Here is a 16728-nt window from a genome sequence, read left to right as displayed (position 1 = left end):
AAGAGTCAATAAAATTTGAATATTTTAAATGTTTTCTCATACTTATATAGTATTTTTAGTATTGCTACTCAAGCGCCATAAACAGCATGGAAAATTTTTGCAGAGCTGTTTTAAGAGTTTTCTGTACAGGTTTTCTGTATATAAATATTCCCCTTCTCATGTTTTGTCTAGCTTTTTTTTCCCTCGAAAAACTAACTTATATAAACGTATGCATGATTAACTGCCTTGTGCACTTACGAGGAATTCATGTCCTGATTGGTTCAAAGAATCTTGGCTTTGGACTGGGCTTGATTATCATGGGCGGGCCATCCTAAATTTAAGTCCAATATTAACAAAACTATAGCCTTAGAGATTGATTCAAATGTCTCCAGTTAGGCAGATATTCTAACAATTTCGGCCTTGTTAAGTCGGCCCTATTGGTGTCAAATGACAAGCCCAATATCATATCATACACGTCAACAAGAATATTAATTATCATTCATCGTCGTCATCAGTCCTCGTATTATAATTGTCACGCTTGGAAATTAACTTCAAAAATAAAAAAAATAAAAATTCAAAACTTAATTTTTAGCAAATCAAATATTTAAAATCAATCAGAAAAAACAAAACAACCAACCCAAGTCCAACCAAGTTAGCTTTTTAAATTCATGACATGATCACGAGATCAAGATAACCTTATCGAAAAGAAATTATATAAAATAAAAAGTTTAATTTTTAATGTTAAAGAGAACAACTTAAAAAAATCCAATTTAACAAAAAGAAGTGAAAATTATTCTTTTGATTTTTATTTTTTTATTCCATTTTTATTGAATTGTTTTTTTTATTTTTTTCAAAATAAAAAGAAATCAAATGTTGATAGATAAAATTGAAAAAAAAAATCCATCAAGAAAAGGATTTAAAACAAAACAATTAGCAATTAAAACAATAAGAATTAAATTTGATATAAAAATAAAATAAAATCAAATACTGAGAGAAGAAATTGAAATAAAATAATTCAAAAATAAATTTAAAATAAAATTAATAAGAATAAAAAGATTGATTATAAAATTTAATAAAAAAAACAAGATACCTTTAAATTTTAGAAGGCCTGGATCGAATCTCGAGAAGAGAAGAAAAAAAAAAGAAGAAAAAAAAAAGTCATCGACAGCTTACCATGGCTCCTCCTTGTCATCAAGCTTGGCGCGTTGCTTTATTTGGCCATCAAAAGACCCCTCACTCACCGCCTTAACACGAAAAGCATCTCCTATTTATTGGTGTGTGCGTTGCAAATTCCAGTCTATTTGGCCTAACCATTCACCCCCTTTTTCATATTTGTTTTAGTTTTATTTTTGATCCCTTAACATTTATTTATTCTACTCTATCTAAATTTTATTTGATTTTACAAAATCAAATATCAACTAAGCTCATACATGTATTAGAACTTTATTTGATATGTTTATTAGATACAAAATTTTCAAAATAGAAAATAAGAACTTTATTTGACAAATTAAAAATATTGAAGGCAATGACATGTATTGGATTAAGAATTTCTCTTATTTCTCTTCTCCCCTTTTCTCCTTCAAATCACAGGAAACTACTGCCGTCGAGTTCTCAATTTGCTCCATGACTTCCCACTACGTACCGTGTGGTTCCTCGATGTTATAAACCAATTTCGTAATCTGACTAAAAATGCATATCTTGCTATAAAATGCTAAGCTGTTCCCTTCCCTTCTCTCCTTCTTATTGATCGATCGAAAGATATAAGATGTCTGTATCTTTGACCATTCAGATTGTAGGAAAACTGTTGTTGTCGAGTTCTCTATTTTCCATTTGTAATTACCAGACTCAAGAAATTCCTTGTCAATGTTTTCAAACCCATGAAATCGAGGATGTTTGTCACAACTACAATGCAAACCGAACATTGTCTAAGAAACATCGACAAACTCAAACATGCACCAAGTTCTCAGTGGCTATTATGCTTAGAAAAACAGTTCCTCAGGTATATACTCTGACGTACACATCGCAGGAATTATCTATCTAGCTTCCAGGATAGTTATATTTGCTTCATTTGTTGAATAAGAGTCTTCATTTCTTGATGTTGCTTCGCTGACCGAACCCCTTTCTATGAAGAAACCAGGCTGTTTAGGCTGAGGCAACACAGCTCCTTCATTTGCTAGCATGAAAACTACAGTTGACATTACTGGTCTGTCTTCAGGGAGCTTCTGGACGCATAATAGCCCCACCTGAATACACCTTAGAAGTTGGGATTTTCCGGATGTATCCTCCAAACCTGTGTCGATTAATTCCGAGGCCCTGCCTTCATTCCACATCAACCATGCCTGTGATAACCCAATATATTCCTAGTTATTCAGCAGGAAAATCAGAGAGATATTACATACTTCCTTTCCATGTGATTGTTCATACTTACATGTCCTAAAAGATGGTGATGGTGATCCGGGTGAACAAAACCTCTATTCTTCTTACCACTTATTATCTCTAACAGAAGCACACCCAAGCTGAAAACATCAGACTTCACTGAAAATTTTCCATCAATGGCATATTCAGGAGCCATATAGCCACTGCATAAAAAAAAACAAACAAATATAGATTTTTTCAACTAATAGAAGCATATGAATTTAACAAAGAGAGCTTACTATGTCCCAATAACTCTTCTTGTTTTTGTTTCTTTTCCATCATCGCCAGATATTCTTGCCAAACCAAAATCTGAAATTTTAGGGATCAGGTTACTGTCTAGCAAAACATTGCTTGGTTTGAGATCCCTGTGAACAATTTGAAGTTTGGAATCTTGGTGGAGGTAGAGAAGTCCTCTTGCGATACCCAAAATAATAACAAAACGCTCTTTCCATCCCAATAACGCACTTCTTTCTTGATCTGCACATCAATTCATCTCTTGTAAGTCATACTACAATATCTGCTGTAGGATTGGTGCCCATAGGATCAAACCCAAGGGAATTAGTTTAATACATGAAGAACATTGCATATGCTTAGGGAAGAAATGTGACAAAAGAAACAATGAGTCAAGGGGATCAAACCAAAGATGAAATAATCCAAGCTTTTGTTAGGCATATACTCATAGACTAACATCCTTTCTTCTCTGTGTATACAGCTTCCCAAGAGCCCAACAAGATTCCTATGTTGAAGTTTGGCAATTAAAACTACTTCGTTCCTAAACTCTTCAACACCTTGTCCTGAATTCATTGACAGCTTCTTCACTGCAATTTCTTGTCCTGTCAAAAGTTTACCCTGCAAGTTTTCATGTAGAAAACTCATTTCTTTACCATTTTGAGTTAACAGAACACAATGCTTTATTGTAGTTATCTGCATTACCTTGTAAACAGAACCAAATCCCCCAGCTCCAATTATACTGTCCGGCGCGAAATTGTTTGTTGCAGTAGCAATTGTATCCAAATCAAACAGAGGTGCTTCCATGCCTTCCTTCCTGCGGTCCATTCCTACTGAAAGAATCAAATTACTTAAAACCTGCTTTCCAATAAAACAGTGTGCTAGCTATTTATTCTTAGCGGCGAGGTAGGATAAGAGTTCGTACCCTTCCTCTTTATTTTCCTCCAACTAATGCAGAGCACCAAGCCTGAGACAAAAATGCCTAACAAAGTAGACATTGAAGCCACCAGGGCAGTCTTTAACATTTTCTTCCTTTTCGAGCTACGCACCATTTCTAGAAAATAGCCACAAAGAAAATGCAGTTGGTGAGAATAATTTTCAATGCCACGATTTTCTCTTAATAATAACAAAAAAAAGATAGAAATGCAACCAGGATAAGGTCTCGCTTCCTTGTTTTCTCCCATAGATGAAGGCAATAAGTCAAATCTTGAAATTCAACGTGTCTTGCTTATGTTTTCTGGATAGACATCTTAATCTAACTTTGAAAATGCAAGGAAGGTTCATAAATGAGAAAAATAACACATACCTAATTCTGAAGCTGGTACTCGTATATGGATATCCTGTCCTATCGTACTTCCTGATTGCTCTCTAATGTCTATGAGGTTCCCAAACCACATCAAGCAGCCACTGCCATCTCCACCTCCACTTAAATTTGTAGTAGCAAAAGCTGAGCAAGAACAGTTCTTGAAGCACTCTGCCTCGCATTCCTTCAGATTCATACTCTCATTCAACCGAAACTCTAACAAATCAGGCAATTTTACCCCTGGAAGCTTGAGGAACCCCTCACCTGGTTGGCAATCTAATGTCAATCTCGTCTCACATTTCCTAGACCCATAAAAATTCTGTATATCCAATTCCTCTTCTGGTATGGATTTAAACCCTTCCAAACATTCACAGATAGGTGACGTCCTAGTTCTGCAAATACCATTAGCACCACATTGCCCATAATTCTCACACGTATCCACAGGTACTGAGTATATCGTTGTCCATCCAGAGTTCTGACCATACATCACAAGACGTTCTACTGCACCTGATTGATTCAGGGTTAATCTCGAACTAACTGAATTGTTCAAAAGCCTGTACGTGTAATATATTTCATCCTCATTACGAACCAGAATCGGTTCAAATACTGAATTGTGGACTTTAGGAGTGCCACCAAAGAAAATTCCATTCCATGGTCCGCTGCGGACCTTCTTCACAGATCCTACAACAATAAACAATTGAGGTAAACCATGAATGTCAAGTCTATAAGTAAAGTCTCCAGGGGATGGATCGCTGATACTTCTCCATGTGATTAAGTACCTTTCTTGACCAGTCTTTAAGTTCCATCCCAGCTTCATGCCTGGTAATAGTGTATCTGATGGCTGGTCAAAACTCTGCCATCGATAGCTTTCAGTGTTTCTGCTACTACCATTGTCCCTAACAACAAGATTTCCAGAATCCAATAGCTGTGCGAAAGGACCTGCTATAATGCTTGATGAATTTGAAGACCATATAATATTCTTTATTTGGTCGAGAAGAACAAGATTTCCCCTGTTGTCAATTGTTAACACCCCAAAATGATCAGTGAGTGGGTTGTTTCTGTTCGCAACCCATACAACTGTCTCAGGGCTCTTCTTGTACCAAATTCCTACATACCGATATTTTGAGGTTCCAGGAGAGAAGAAACCTAGCTCAAAACTTTGAGATACAGAAATTAAAGTCTGGCCATCTTTGACAGGTAGATCTGGAGTTATGATATCAGCAGAAAATGACAAGAACTGGAGAGATTGTATGAACAAAGTGCTGAAGAAGATAAAGAAGGGAAGGCTCCCCATTGTTGAAATGAAAGTTTTCAAACATCAAGTGTTACCACATAACGAGTAAAATCTACCCGCATGGATATGAAAGATTTCAGTGATAAACTCTAGATTGGAGGTGGCAGCAAAACTATTTGGTTTTACATTTAGCAAAAAAATTCCATCTCCTTCTACAAAAACAACTGGAAATGTTCGAAAAAAAAAAGTAAGAGAAAGAGCACGACAAAGGCAAAACTTAACTCTCAACAGTGACTTTTAAATTGGGTGTATCCTGCCGGCTTGTACGCATAATACTTTCCTTCATTTTCTTTTTTCTAGCTCGCAATTTTAGAGTTTCAGAGTTGAAAAGTCAGAGCTGTTATTCGCACCTCAATATAATTATCCACTTGAAGAAATATCGGGTCATGGCTAAGATTGGGTGTGAAATTGAATATTGTGGGGATGCTCTGCAGCTAAAGAAAAACTTGAAAGAGCGACGACAGATGATGTTAGGTGGACGGTTAGTGAAAAATATTACATCTTTTTCAACGACGGCAGGGAATATTATATTTAAAATTATGAAGAATATTAAAAGAACACGATAAAATATTGTAGCTGCACTTCACATTTTGATTCCTGAAATTTCTTGTTTTTCCATATTCAATCCTTGTAGTTTCAGTTATGTTTGTTTCAGTCCTTAAACTTCATTTACGTCACGTTTCGATCCTTTCATGCCAAGAAATATCTGACCTTTTTTAAAAATAAAAAAATAGCACTTCACCTTTTAATCTAATTTTTTTAATTTATTTTTTTTCAATGTTATAATACATTATCTTTAAATGAAATGATTAAATGATTTTTAAAAAGTATTCCTTGGATCTGACCTTTTTTTTTAATGATTTTCAATGTTATGTCATAATTTTAAAATAATATTAGAGAATTTCTACTTATGTCAACAATTATTTTATGAATAATTATATATGAAATTTAAGTTATTTATTCTTTTATTTTTACATAAAGTCATAGAAAAACAATCAAGATATTATTTTTTATTTCTTGATTGAAATTTTCTTTATAAATCATGATAAGATTTTATACGAGGAACCAAGCTTTTGTAAGAAAAAAAGAAGCATTGTTTGACAAAATATAAAAAAAAAAGAATGGATAATGGAAAAATATTTTTATCTAAACAATTTTTTTCCCTTAAATTAAAACCATTTGAATTCCTATGAATTTCGTTTTTAATTAATTCAACTTTATATTAAATCAACCATGTTGTTGATAAAAAATAACAGAGGTTGCTTTATAGGTCTGGGCACTTTACAAGTATGCATGGGCTTTATAGGTTTGGGCAAGGCGTGTGTGACGCTCTTTCTAAAAACCAAGCACGGCTTCTTTTTTTAATGACACTTGCTTTTTTTATATTATATAATAAGATTCATTTTAAATAGATTTATTATAATAACATTTAAATAATTTTCCTTTATGCCATAATGTTTTTAATAATATGAGAGCTTTTTTGAAATTCAATGGTGGCGTTGTGGGTACAATACTCTTCTTTAATCTATGCATGCTCTTTGTTTGTGGTTTCGATTAGGGAGAATTAATTTCTTCTTTAATCGTCGTTTTGCATGCTTAAAACTTTGAAGTTTTCCCCTTAGGTTTACCCTTTGAAAGTGTAAAAAAGAAAAAATACAATTTAATTTAAAAATTTAAGTTCTCAATAATCTCATTCTACTATTTTGAGTTCACTTATGGCAGCAGTCAATCTCAAGCCAGGACAACTTTCCAATGCTGTAGACGCGGATAGTTCATTCTAAATTTCATCCAATCGAAGGGGTTCAATGAACTGCAACAGACACAGTCACAAACACTAAAATCGTTATGCCTTGTATGGTTTTTGTTAACAAATGTTACATTAACGTGTTTGCTCGATTGTTACCTTTTCAAGCTCATTAGAACCTGAGCTTGCTCGATTGTTTCCTTTTCAAGCACAGACATTTGGTCAGACAGCTTTTTTTTTAAAAAAAAAAAAACAAAGAAAAAGAAAACATTGAGTACACCAAGACTACAGCGCATGTTGACTGCTCATTTTGTTCCCCTCTCAAAAACTTTCCATCTAGGTTAACCCGATACCTATCTCGAGTTTGGTGACAAGGTTTTCACCTTTTTTGGGTTTATGAATGTGTTTCATCTTACTCTGAGCTAGCGATCTCCTAAGTTTTTACAGTTGCTTCGGTGGAAAAGTTTAATTACCCCGTGGTCCACCACCTCCTGAATTTTAGATCAATTCTTGAACCCGTCTCTAATGCAAAAAGATATTTTAAAAAATTAAATTGATAAAATATCATTTTGAATAGTGTAAATATAGTTTTTTTTACTATATCTATTTCAATGGAAAAAAGTCATTTGAAGAGCCATTTATATTGGAGTAGAAGAAACAAGTATCTTATCATTTCTTAATAAATTTGATGTTATTTTTTTTTCCACATGGGTACATTTAATTGGTTTATTTTTTTAGTGGCCCTACTTTGTTGATTTTGGCTCTTTAAAGAGATATGTAGGAATAGCTTTTGTGAGAGAGAAAAGCCATTTTTACATTTTGTTTGGCTTTCCCCTTGGAGTGAGAAAAACAAGTAAAAAAAAGCCAAAATATTAGTTTTTAATTTTTGGCTATCCATTTAGCTTCTCCATTGGAGATGCTCTAAGGGACGAGTCTCCAAAAAATTTCATGCAAATATAATAAATTTAGCTGCGAAAGGCTGATCAGATTAACCGTTTTGGGGCAGTACTGTAGTTGAAATAAAGGCAACGATAGACAAGAATTATACTAGGGGTGTAGTACAATGTTAGACAATCTAAGTGGTGTTTTATTTGCCTAATTTTGTTGCACATGAAAAATATTAGCAAGATGACAAGTCGTCTGATATCTTTTTGTTTTTGTTTTTGTGCTGGTCAAAATCATTTTGTTGGTATCAAAACAAACTGTTTTTTTTTATCAAAATGCACTGTTTTATTTAAATGAAATAACATCGTTTTGACGTTCTTAGGGTTTTAATTAGGGATTTGATTAATTTTTAATAGTCATTTGGCTTTTAATTTCTATTAATTGCATCTCTAATTGACTTTGAACTTTTAATTTTATGCAATTTTACCCTCCCAAACTCCAATATCAACCCTGAATTTCAGCACCTTGTTCATTTTTTATCCTTGATTTTGAATTTATGCAAATTGATCCTTAATTAACCATTAAACTTTTAATTTGCTTCAATTTCACCCATAGTTTTACCCAAATTGAGTTCTCAAAGTTTAGTGCCTTTTTCAAAAAACCTCTTGGTTATGAATTTCTTTAATTTAACCCTTAATTGATCCTAAACTTTGATTTTCTTGTAATTTTTGTCCCTGATTTCAATCAATTAACTATGTAAAAATTGAGTTTGGTCTTTTAAAATTTTAATCTTCCCGATTAGCCCAAATTGAGCACTTAAACTTAATTGTTTTACCAATCAAGTCCCTCATAAAATTAATTTGACCCAAATTAATTTTTAAACACAATTAACTTTTAATTCGATCCATGATTAAATCAAATTGGTCTATTAAAAATCTAATTAAGTCTTTAAACTTAATATTTTTTATGTAGATTTATCAAATAATTATTTAATTTGACCTTAAATCTGCATTGTCTCTTCAGTCTTGAATACAATGGGGTATGATTAAGCTCATAATCTGAACGACCCAGTAACCCAGTCAAAACCCGGAACCGAGCCTTGGACCGGGCCGAGTCCAAAAATGGTTTTAAGCCAATACTAAATATGAATTGCAGCCGATGACTAAGAGATAAACACGATAATTTCTCTTCTACACTACTACATGTTTTTTTAACTATATCAGCACCACCAGACCTAGCAAGTCTATTCTGGTAATAATTACAGTTTAAAATATTTTATTATTTAAAAAGATATTAAAATAATATTATTTTTATTTTTAAAAAATTATTTTTAATATTAACACATTAAAAAAATTATTAAAAATTTACCAAACATGCACAAAAAGTCCTGCTGTTACTGCCTTCTCCTCCAGCATGTGCTTCGTATGGTGGCTGCTGCTGGGAATTGACCCCCTTAATTTGAATTTATTGATTGGGAAAGCTGGTTTCGTAGCATTTAAAATAAAACGTATCCTGAAATAAGGAGGAATGAGGATGTGGAACGGTGCTTGCTAGGAATGAAGCAAAGAGACTTTAAGAAAATGGACTTTTCTGATATTCAGGAAGAAATGGAAATTGACCTGCTATGAGTTCTGGGCGTTTCTTCAACTTGCTGCACTGAACCGTGACTTTGAATATCAACATGCAAAACTTGATCTGATAATATTAAACATTGGAAAAATATATATTTCTCAATCTAGACATATTTCACGTTGAATAAATATAAATATCTAATAAAGATATTGAATGGATTTCCCACCATAAAATTTAAATTTTTAAATAAAACTCAAAATTAATTATTGAATTTAATATCTATTTAGGAAGCGTTTGGAAACGTAGGTCAATCCGTGGTTTTAAAAAATTCAATTTTTTTTTGTGAAAAATTAATTTTTTTGTATGTTTTGTTTGATGCACTGATTTCAAAAATAATTTTAAAAAAATAAAAAAAATCATTTTGATACATTTCGATATGAAAAGCACTTTGAAAAGCAACCACAACCATACATTTAAAAAGTTAACAAGTGAAGTGAGCTCGATAAAAAGTGAAGAAATCTTTACTGGGATTTTATTTTTTATTTTTTTTCCTTATGCATATAGATATATTAAACACCATGAATTTGTAGCATAATTATCAAACTTGGCCTGGAAGTTGACCCAGCCAAGGAGCGGGATCCCGGGTTTCATGAGTCAACCCAGGTCAACTCGGGTCAACCCGAATCAACCTGAAAAAAAAATTTAAAAATTAAAGTTTTAATATTTCATATAAAAAAATTAAGAAAAAATCTATGTGAATATAATTACATGTTTTAAATAATGAAATTTAAAAGAATATTTTAAAAAGTTTTTTTATCCCACATTGAAAAAACATAACTTTTTTCTTGTGTGAACATAGAGTATACATGCTAAAGGGCTTCAAATCCCATATTGAAAAGATATTATGTTATCATTTTAAGTTGAAGTATTCAAATCAAAAAAAATTTTATCCCACATTGAAAAAACATAATTTTTTTCTTGTGTGAACATAGAGTATACATACTAAAGGGCTTTAAATCCCACATTAAAAAGATATTATATTATCATTTTAAGTTGAAGTATTCAAACCAAAAAGTATTTTATCCCACATTGAAGAAACATAACTTTTTTCTTGTGAACATAAAGTATATATACGAAAGAGTTTCAAATCCCACATTGAAAAAATAACTTTTTTCTTAGAAACATAGAGTATATATACTAAAAAGTTTCAAATCCCACATTGAAAAAATAATTTTTTTCTTGGGAACATAGAGTATATATACTGCAGGGTTTCAAATTCCACATTGAAAAAACATATTTTTTTTCTTTTGAACATAGAGTATATATACGAAAGGATTTCAAATCCCACATTGAAAAAATAATTTTTTTTGAAAACATAGAGTATATATACTACAAGGTTTCAAATCCCACATTGAAAAAATAAACACTTTTCTAATATTTATGCAATGAACTTTAAAAAGTGTTAATAACTAACTAAAAAAATATGAAAAAAGAATGGTATAGAAGAAAAATCATATTTTTTGAAAAAAAAACACCGGGTCTCACCCGGGTCATGGGTCGACCCGCCAAGTCATCCGTGTTTGGTCAAGTTGTTGCACCAGTCGGTCTTTTGACAAACCTGAATTGGTCCAATCACCGAGTAGACTAGATCCCGAGTCTCAAGTCAACCCACCAGACCAATCTGGATTAATAACTATGATTTGCAAGACAAAATATACCATGCCAAATTACAATGCATAATTATAGTTAACTTGGTTTACATGATATTTTATTATAATTATTTCTTTTACTTTTTCCTCGTTATTCTAAATTTGTTGACAAATAAACGTACAAGAATTCTACTAAGGATAGACCATATAACCGTAAGCATTTTCAATTTTGTTCAACCCGTGTAACTTGAAATTTGGATCAACCCTTGTAACTTGAAATTCAATTTCTTGACCGAATCAATCCCCGAATTGGATCTGATAATTATGGGAAAGACCACATAACCGTAAGCATTTTCAATATTTTCCCTCAAAATTCAAGCTAAACATCATGATGGTCCCTTTCTTCAAGCTTTCCTTCTGACATCACTAATACGGTAAACATTCTTAGCAATCAAGTTATGGCTATTCATAGAATGGCTAAGTTCTCTTAACTTTAGTATTCAATATGATATCTCTATTCTAACCACTTGAGTCGATAAAGGGCACAAAGTCGTCTAACATGTGTCCAGTGAGGAAGGAAACTTCTGCGAAATTCCTTTATGTTGGAGCGTTGCCAAAAAGTTGAAATGAAAATTTATATGTTGCCTCACCATCAATTCCCCCTCCATTTTTAATAACGTGTGTATTATCAAAGAAGAAATATTTATAGAATCTTGTTGTCCGTTGCATTTCGTTAATCAATTCTTAATTATAAAGCTTACAAAGTGCCCTAGATCCCTTTCATCTCACCATCTTAAGCGTACACACTCCGGACACTAAGGGACATTGTATGTACAGCTTGAAAGATATACCACAAACACGTTAATCAGCTATAGCGACCCTAGAGATCAATTGATTGCTAATGCTAGAGCTCCTCATTTTGGAGATTGGAATATTGTATCCCACTAATCTTGATAACCAGATAAATGGGAGGCTAATGGTAACTCTCTTAGAGATCAGTGCTTACATAATTAATAATAATCTCTCTTGATAGAGTAAAGTAATTAAAATTTTCAATTTTGATCAATTGGGGTCTCGATTGATTGAGAAACACAGGATGTAGTAGTGTAAGATGATTCCACGACACCTACCTTCAGTTTCAATAATTAATTTTCAATTTTCGTAGTATTGCATCTCCCTTGAGAAAAAATCATCATTTTGTCATTGTTATAAATTTTGTGACAAATTAAAAGTACCACATTTGTGTGGATATTTAAGTTAAAATATCAAGTGTTTCGATAGCCAAGCGTAGGGCATCTATGATTCTATCCCTAGATTAACGCAATTGTCTTTTACTAGCATGTTTTTCGCACGATTGTCAAAGTTTCCAAATTTATTAATTTTCCTGTTCTCAGGGTTGTCTTACCGTGTGTTTGTAATTACTCCAACTAATAGCAGTAATTACCTAAGCAACATGTTATTCATATGGTGAACAAACTTTACTTTTAAGAACCCACAGAAGATCCCATGATTCCATGCAGCTTCCAGGAAGAAGAGTTTTCATATAAGCTTTGAAAAAGAAAGAAGCAGGAAGCTCACTGCTAACCATAAAAGTTTCACTGATTATTTATTTGTACCCTACTTAACTTCAGTGCTCACAATTTCCACGAATTCCTCTCTCTTTCTGTTTTCTTCCCCTTCCTTCTCTTATATAATCCCCCTCCTCACCCACTTCTCCACCATCCCATTATTCACACAGCTCCAGAGCTTTCACTGTTTGTTTTAGCATTATAATAAAGTATTTCTTTCACATTTTCTCAACCATCAATGGCATTGATAGGTCATGCAGTGGAATTTCAGGATTACCTCCCATCCATGATGCAGACACTGGGAACAGAAGGGTTTATGTTGGAGCTGTGTAGCGGGTTTCGTTTGTTAATGGATGTTGATAAAGGCCTGATCACGTTTGAGAGCTTGAAGAGAAATATTATGCTACTAGGGCTGCAAGACATGAGGGATGATGACCTTGTGTGCATGTTAATGGAAGGTGATTTGGATGGAGATGGGGCTATAAATCAGATGGAATTTTGTATTCTCATGTTTAGATTGAGTCCTGAGTTGATGAATGGATCAAAGCAATGGGTGGAACTCTACGCGAATGACATGTAGCGGTACTTAATTTCATGTTCTTACTACTGAAGCATTACTTTATCAGTTGTATTATCCTTTTATGAATATCATGAAGTTAGATTTGCAATATTAATTAATTTAAGATTTCTTACTTAATAATAATAATAATAATAATAATAATAAAGCATTTTTTGCTATTAATAAGAAGAGATCACGATCGATTTCAATTACTAAATCAAATTATTTGGAAAATGGCTATCCCAAATTTATAGTATTTTTCTGAATTAGTTTTTGATTCGGTATTAGGAAAGTGGCACCATTTCCCTCTCTACCACGAAACATTTAATTGCTCATGAACGAGGCATGCAGTTTCTAGGCAGGAAACTACCTAATGACTAGGTAGCAAAAGCATTCTCAGAATAATCTGTCGTAAAGGGTGAATATATATATATATATGAAATTAAGGCTTGACTGCTGAGTTCGTCTGGCTCGATAAAAATAAAATACCGTTTCATTGATAAGGATAAAGCTCAGCGATTTCCGAAACACACTGAGATCTAATTCCATCATGTTTAACTTATATTTATCTGTTTATCCTTAGGTTTCCTTTCTGCAAGAAAACCCTTCTGCAAGTAAACTTTTAAAAAGATAAATCTTTTGTAACAAACTTTGGATATATATATGGCTAAGAGAACACAAGTCTCTCAAGAAATTGAAGATGTATTTTATTTCTTTCATGGTAGCTAATGCTTCTAACGATTCTGTGGCTACCACTATAGATTCTTCACTATCTTCCGCTACATTTCATCTTCCAGCTCAAGTTATTTCCATCAAACTTGATGGAACTAAATTTCTTGTCTGATCAGCTCAATTGTTTTCTCTATTTTGGAGCTATGAACTTATAAGAATTATTGATGGTTCTGATTTTTGTCCTCTTTAATTTTCCAGCGAAGAACACAAGGTCCAATAGATTCTTAATTCTGCTTATATGACTTGGCAATATAAGGACCAAACACTACTTGGTTGTATTATTTCTTCATTATCTCCTACAGTGGTCTCCATTATTTATGGCCTTGAGACTTCTCGTCTTACTTGGTAAGCCCTTGGTGCACGTTTTGTTGCGCCCTCATCCTCTCGCATTTCTCTTATCAAGAAAAAGTTACAGTCTTTACAGCAACGCTCCTTGTCCTGTCAAAATATTTTGGATTTCATTAAATCTCTTGCTGATGAACTATCTGTTGTTGGGAAACCTATTGATGATTCTAATATAATCTTATTTGTTCTCAATGGTCTCAATTCTTCATTTCATTTCTTTGTCACTACGTATATGCTCCTTTCTAAAAAGAAATCTATGTCATTTTCAGATTTTCATGCAAAACTACTAAACTATGACCTTATACAACAATTTCATAGCCAGCCTATTCAACCTGAGGCAGGTTCTTATGCTCTCTACTCACATAAACCTGGCTCAAAAATAGGTTCTCGCCACAACAATATTAAATCTCGCTTCTTAGGGGTATCTAAAGGCTCGAGTGGTGCTTTCTGACTCTCGCTCCCGATCCCTATATCAAATTTGTAAATGAAAGGGTCATCAGGCCTTGGATTGTTTTAATCAAATGAATTACTCATTTTAGGGACATCATCCTCCTACTGAATTAGCCGACATGGATGTGGAGGTCAATACCACTTATCTAAATCAACATTAATGGTATGCAGATAATGGTGCTAATCTTTATGTTACCTCTGATATTTCTAATCTTGCAACCTCTCAACCATATAAAGGTGATGATTCCGTTGGCGTAGGCAATGGGACAGGTTTGACCATGTCTCATACTGGCAATGCCTCTATTAAAACCTTTTCTTTTACTCTTGCCTTAAATAATGTTGTTTATTGTCCTCAAGCCTCTGTTTCTCTTCTCTCTATCAATAAACTCTATAACGATAATAATGTTTTTTTGAACTTACTGGTTCTGATTTTTTTGTAAAGGACATCTTAATAGGGGACACGCTCCTGATAGAGCCAAGTGACAATGGATTGTATCCGATCAACCTTCGTCAACTATCTTCCTCACCATACCATTCTCTCATAATGACTGTTGGCGTCAAGGCTTCTACCTCCACCTTGCATTGTCGTCTGGGTCATTCTTCCACAGAAATTCTTCATCATGTCATTTCTAATTTTTCGCTTCCAATTAATGATTCACTCAATAAAAAGTCTATTTGTGTGTCATGTCAACTAAGTAAGTCTAAACAATTGTCATTCTCTGATTCTTCAAAAGAATCTATTGCTTCTCTTGAAATACTTCATTGTGATGTCTGGTCCACTTCCACTCCTTTTTTGAGTGGTTATCGTTATGATGTTACTTTTATTGATGGTTTTTCTTGTTTTTATTGGATGTTTCTTATTTCAAATAAATTCGATGTTTATTCTACATTTGTTAAATTCAAGCTTTTAGTGGAAAAACAATTCAAATCCACCATAAGACAATTTCAAAGTGATAATAGTGGTGAATATTGTTATACCATCTTTAAACAGTTTTTGAGTGACAATGGCATTTTTCATCGACACTCATGATCTCATACATCTTAACAAAATAACCTCGCTGAGAGGAAACATCATCATATTATAGATATGAGGCTTACTCTTCTCGCTCAATCTGGCATATCTAAGAAATTTTAGGTTGATGTTTTCTTAATCGTTATCTTCATAATTAATCGATTGACAACCAAAGTTCGTGATTATTTATCACCCTATGAATGTCTTTTTCACCTTTCTCTTTACTTCATCTATTTTCGGGCTTTTGGATGTCAATGTTTTCCATGTCTTTATCCTTACACCAATGATAAATTATCGTATCGTAGCACACCTTGCATTTTCATTGATTATAACTCTAATCACAAATGTTTTTGGTGTTTAGATCCTTCCTTCAGGCATGTTTACATTTCTCGAAATGTGATTTTTGACGAAGAGAAATTTTTAGCACAATCCATGCTCACAAATCCTGCCAATTGCGTCCCCTCCTCAGGTAAAACTCCAAGTTTATCCTTCACTCTTCCCTCCCATATTTTCACCTATCCTCTGTTTTTTCTCCTCCCCCAGAATCTTCTTCACCAGACTTTACTCCTAACTGTGTCTCACTTGACACTCATAGTACTCCAGACTTTATCTCCCCTGATAACCATCTTAACTCTTTTATCCCATCTCTTACTTTTATCCACCCCAAGACCTATGTATCTTTATCACCTGCGCCTGTTCTTAGTCATTGCTCTGCTCACCAGGATAGTACACCCTTTAACCTCCAAAACAGTGCCCTCTTTCCTCTTATGCCCTCTATTCAAATACTAACCAGATCACAGACCGATCACCTTAATCCTTGCAGGTTTCCTGATTTTCATTTATATTCTACTAGTCATCCCCTTCAAGTAACGCATGTAAGTCTAGTTTGTTTTGAGCCTTGAACCTATGCTCAAGCGGCATCAATACCTGAATGTCGTGTGGCAATGAACAATGAATTTCAGTCTTTATTAAAGAATAAAACCTGGTCGCTAT

General features: G+C 33.3%; 1 protein-coding gene and 1 long non-coding RNA gene across 3 annotated transcripts; one reads left to right on the top strand and one right to left on the bottom strand.

Annotated features, from left to right (window-relative positions):
* Positions 1-1391: 1391 nt before the first annotated feature.
* Positions 1392-5704, bottom strand: LOC133703244 (G-type lectin S-receptor-like serine/threonine-protein kinase At4g27290). 2 transcript variants are annotated; one of them, XM_062127704.1, is made up of 7 exons: positions 3929-5704; positions 3548-3676; positions 3328-3455; positions 3033-3243; positions 2634-2871; positions 2408-2558; positions 1392-2318 (listed from the first exon to the last, which is right to left on the bottom strand). In XM_062127704.1, exons 1-7 carry the CDS (start codon positions 5217-5219, stop codon positions 2013-2015), a joined length of 2454 nt encoding a protein of 817 aa, XP_061983688.1. In that variant the 5' UTR covers positions 5220-5704; the 3' UTR covers positions 1392-2012. The 2 variants fall into 2 exon arrangements, with proteins under 2 accessions (XP_061983688.1, XP_061983689.1); XM_062127705.1 differs by having other exon boundaries at positions 3328-3452; positions 3929-5702.
* A 6843-nt stretch (positions 5705-12547) lies between these two features.
* On the top strand, positions 12548-14465 carry LOC133703268 (uncharacterized). The gene is made up of 2 exons (XR_009843862.1): positions 12548-13219; positions 14127-14465. It is a non-coding gene; the product is annotated as an uncharacterized LOC133703268 (long non-coding RNA).
* The last annotated feature ends 2263 nt before the right edge of the window (positions 14466-16728 follow it).

The sequence above is a fragment of the Populus nigra genome, chromosome 9, assembly GCF_951802175.1.
Source record: "Populus nigra chromosome 9, ddPopNigr1.1, whole genome shotgun sequence".
In the NCBI taxonomy this organism is placed as follows: domain Eukaryota; kingdom Viridiplantae; phylum Streptophyta; class Magnoliopsida; order Malpighiales; family Salicaceae; genus Populus; species Populus nigra.
The sequence above is the reverse complement of the archived record's forward strand: the minus strand, read 5'-3'. Positions and strand labels throughout refer to the sequence as shown.

Excerpts from the sequence above, each read along its gene's own strand:
- LOC133703244 (XM_062127704.1), bottom strand. The coding sequence starts at position 5,219 with ATGGGGAGCCTTCCCTTCTTTATCTTCTTCAGCACTTTGTTCATACAA. Across the intron at positions 3,456-3,547 it reads GAGGAAAATAAAGAGGAAGG|TAGGAATGGACCGCAGGAAG; the intron begins GTACGAACTCTT and ends TGATTCTTTCAG. Across the intron at positions 2,319-2,407 it reads ATCACCATCTTTTAGGACAT|GCATGGTTGATGTGGAATGA; the intron begins GTAAGTATGAAC and ends GGGTTATCACAG.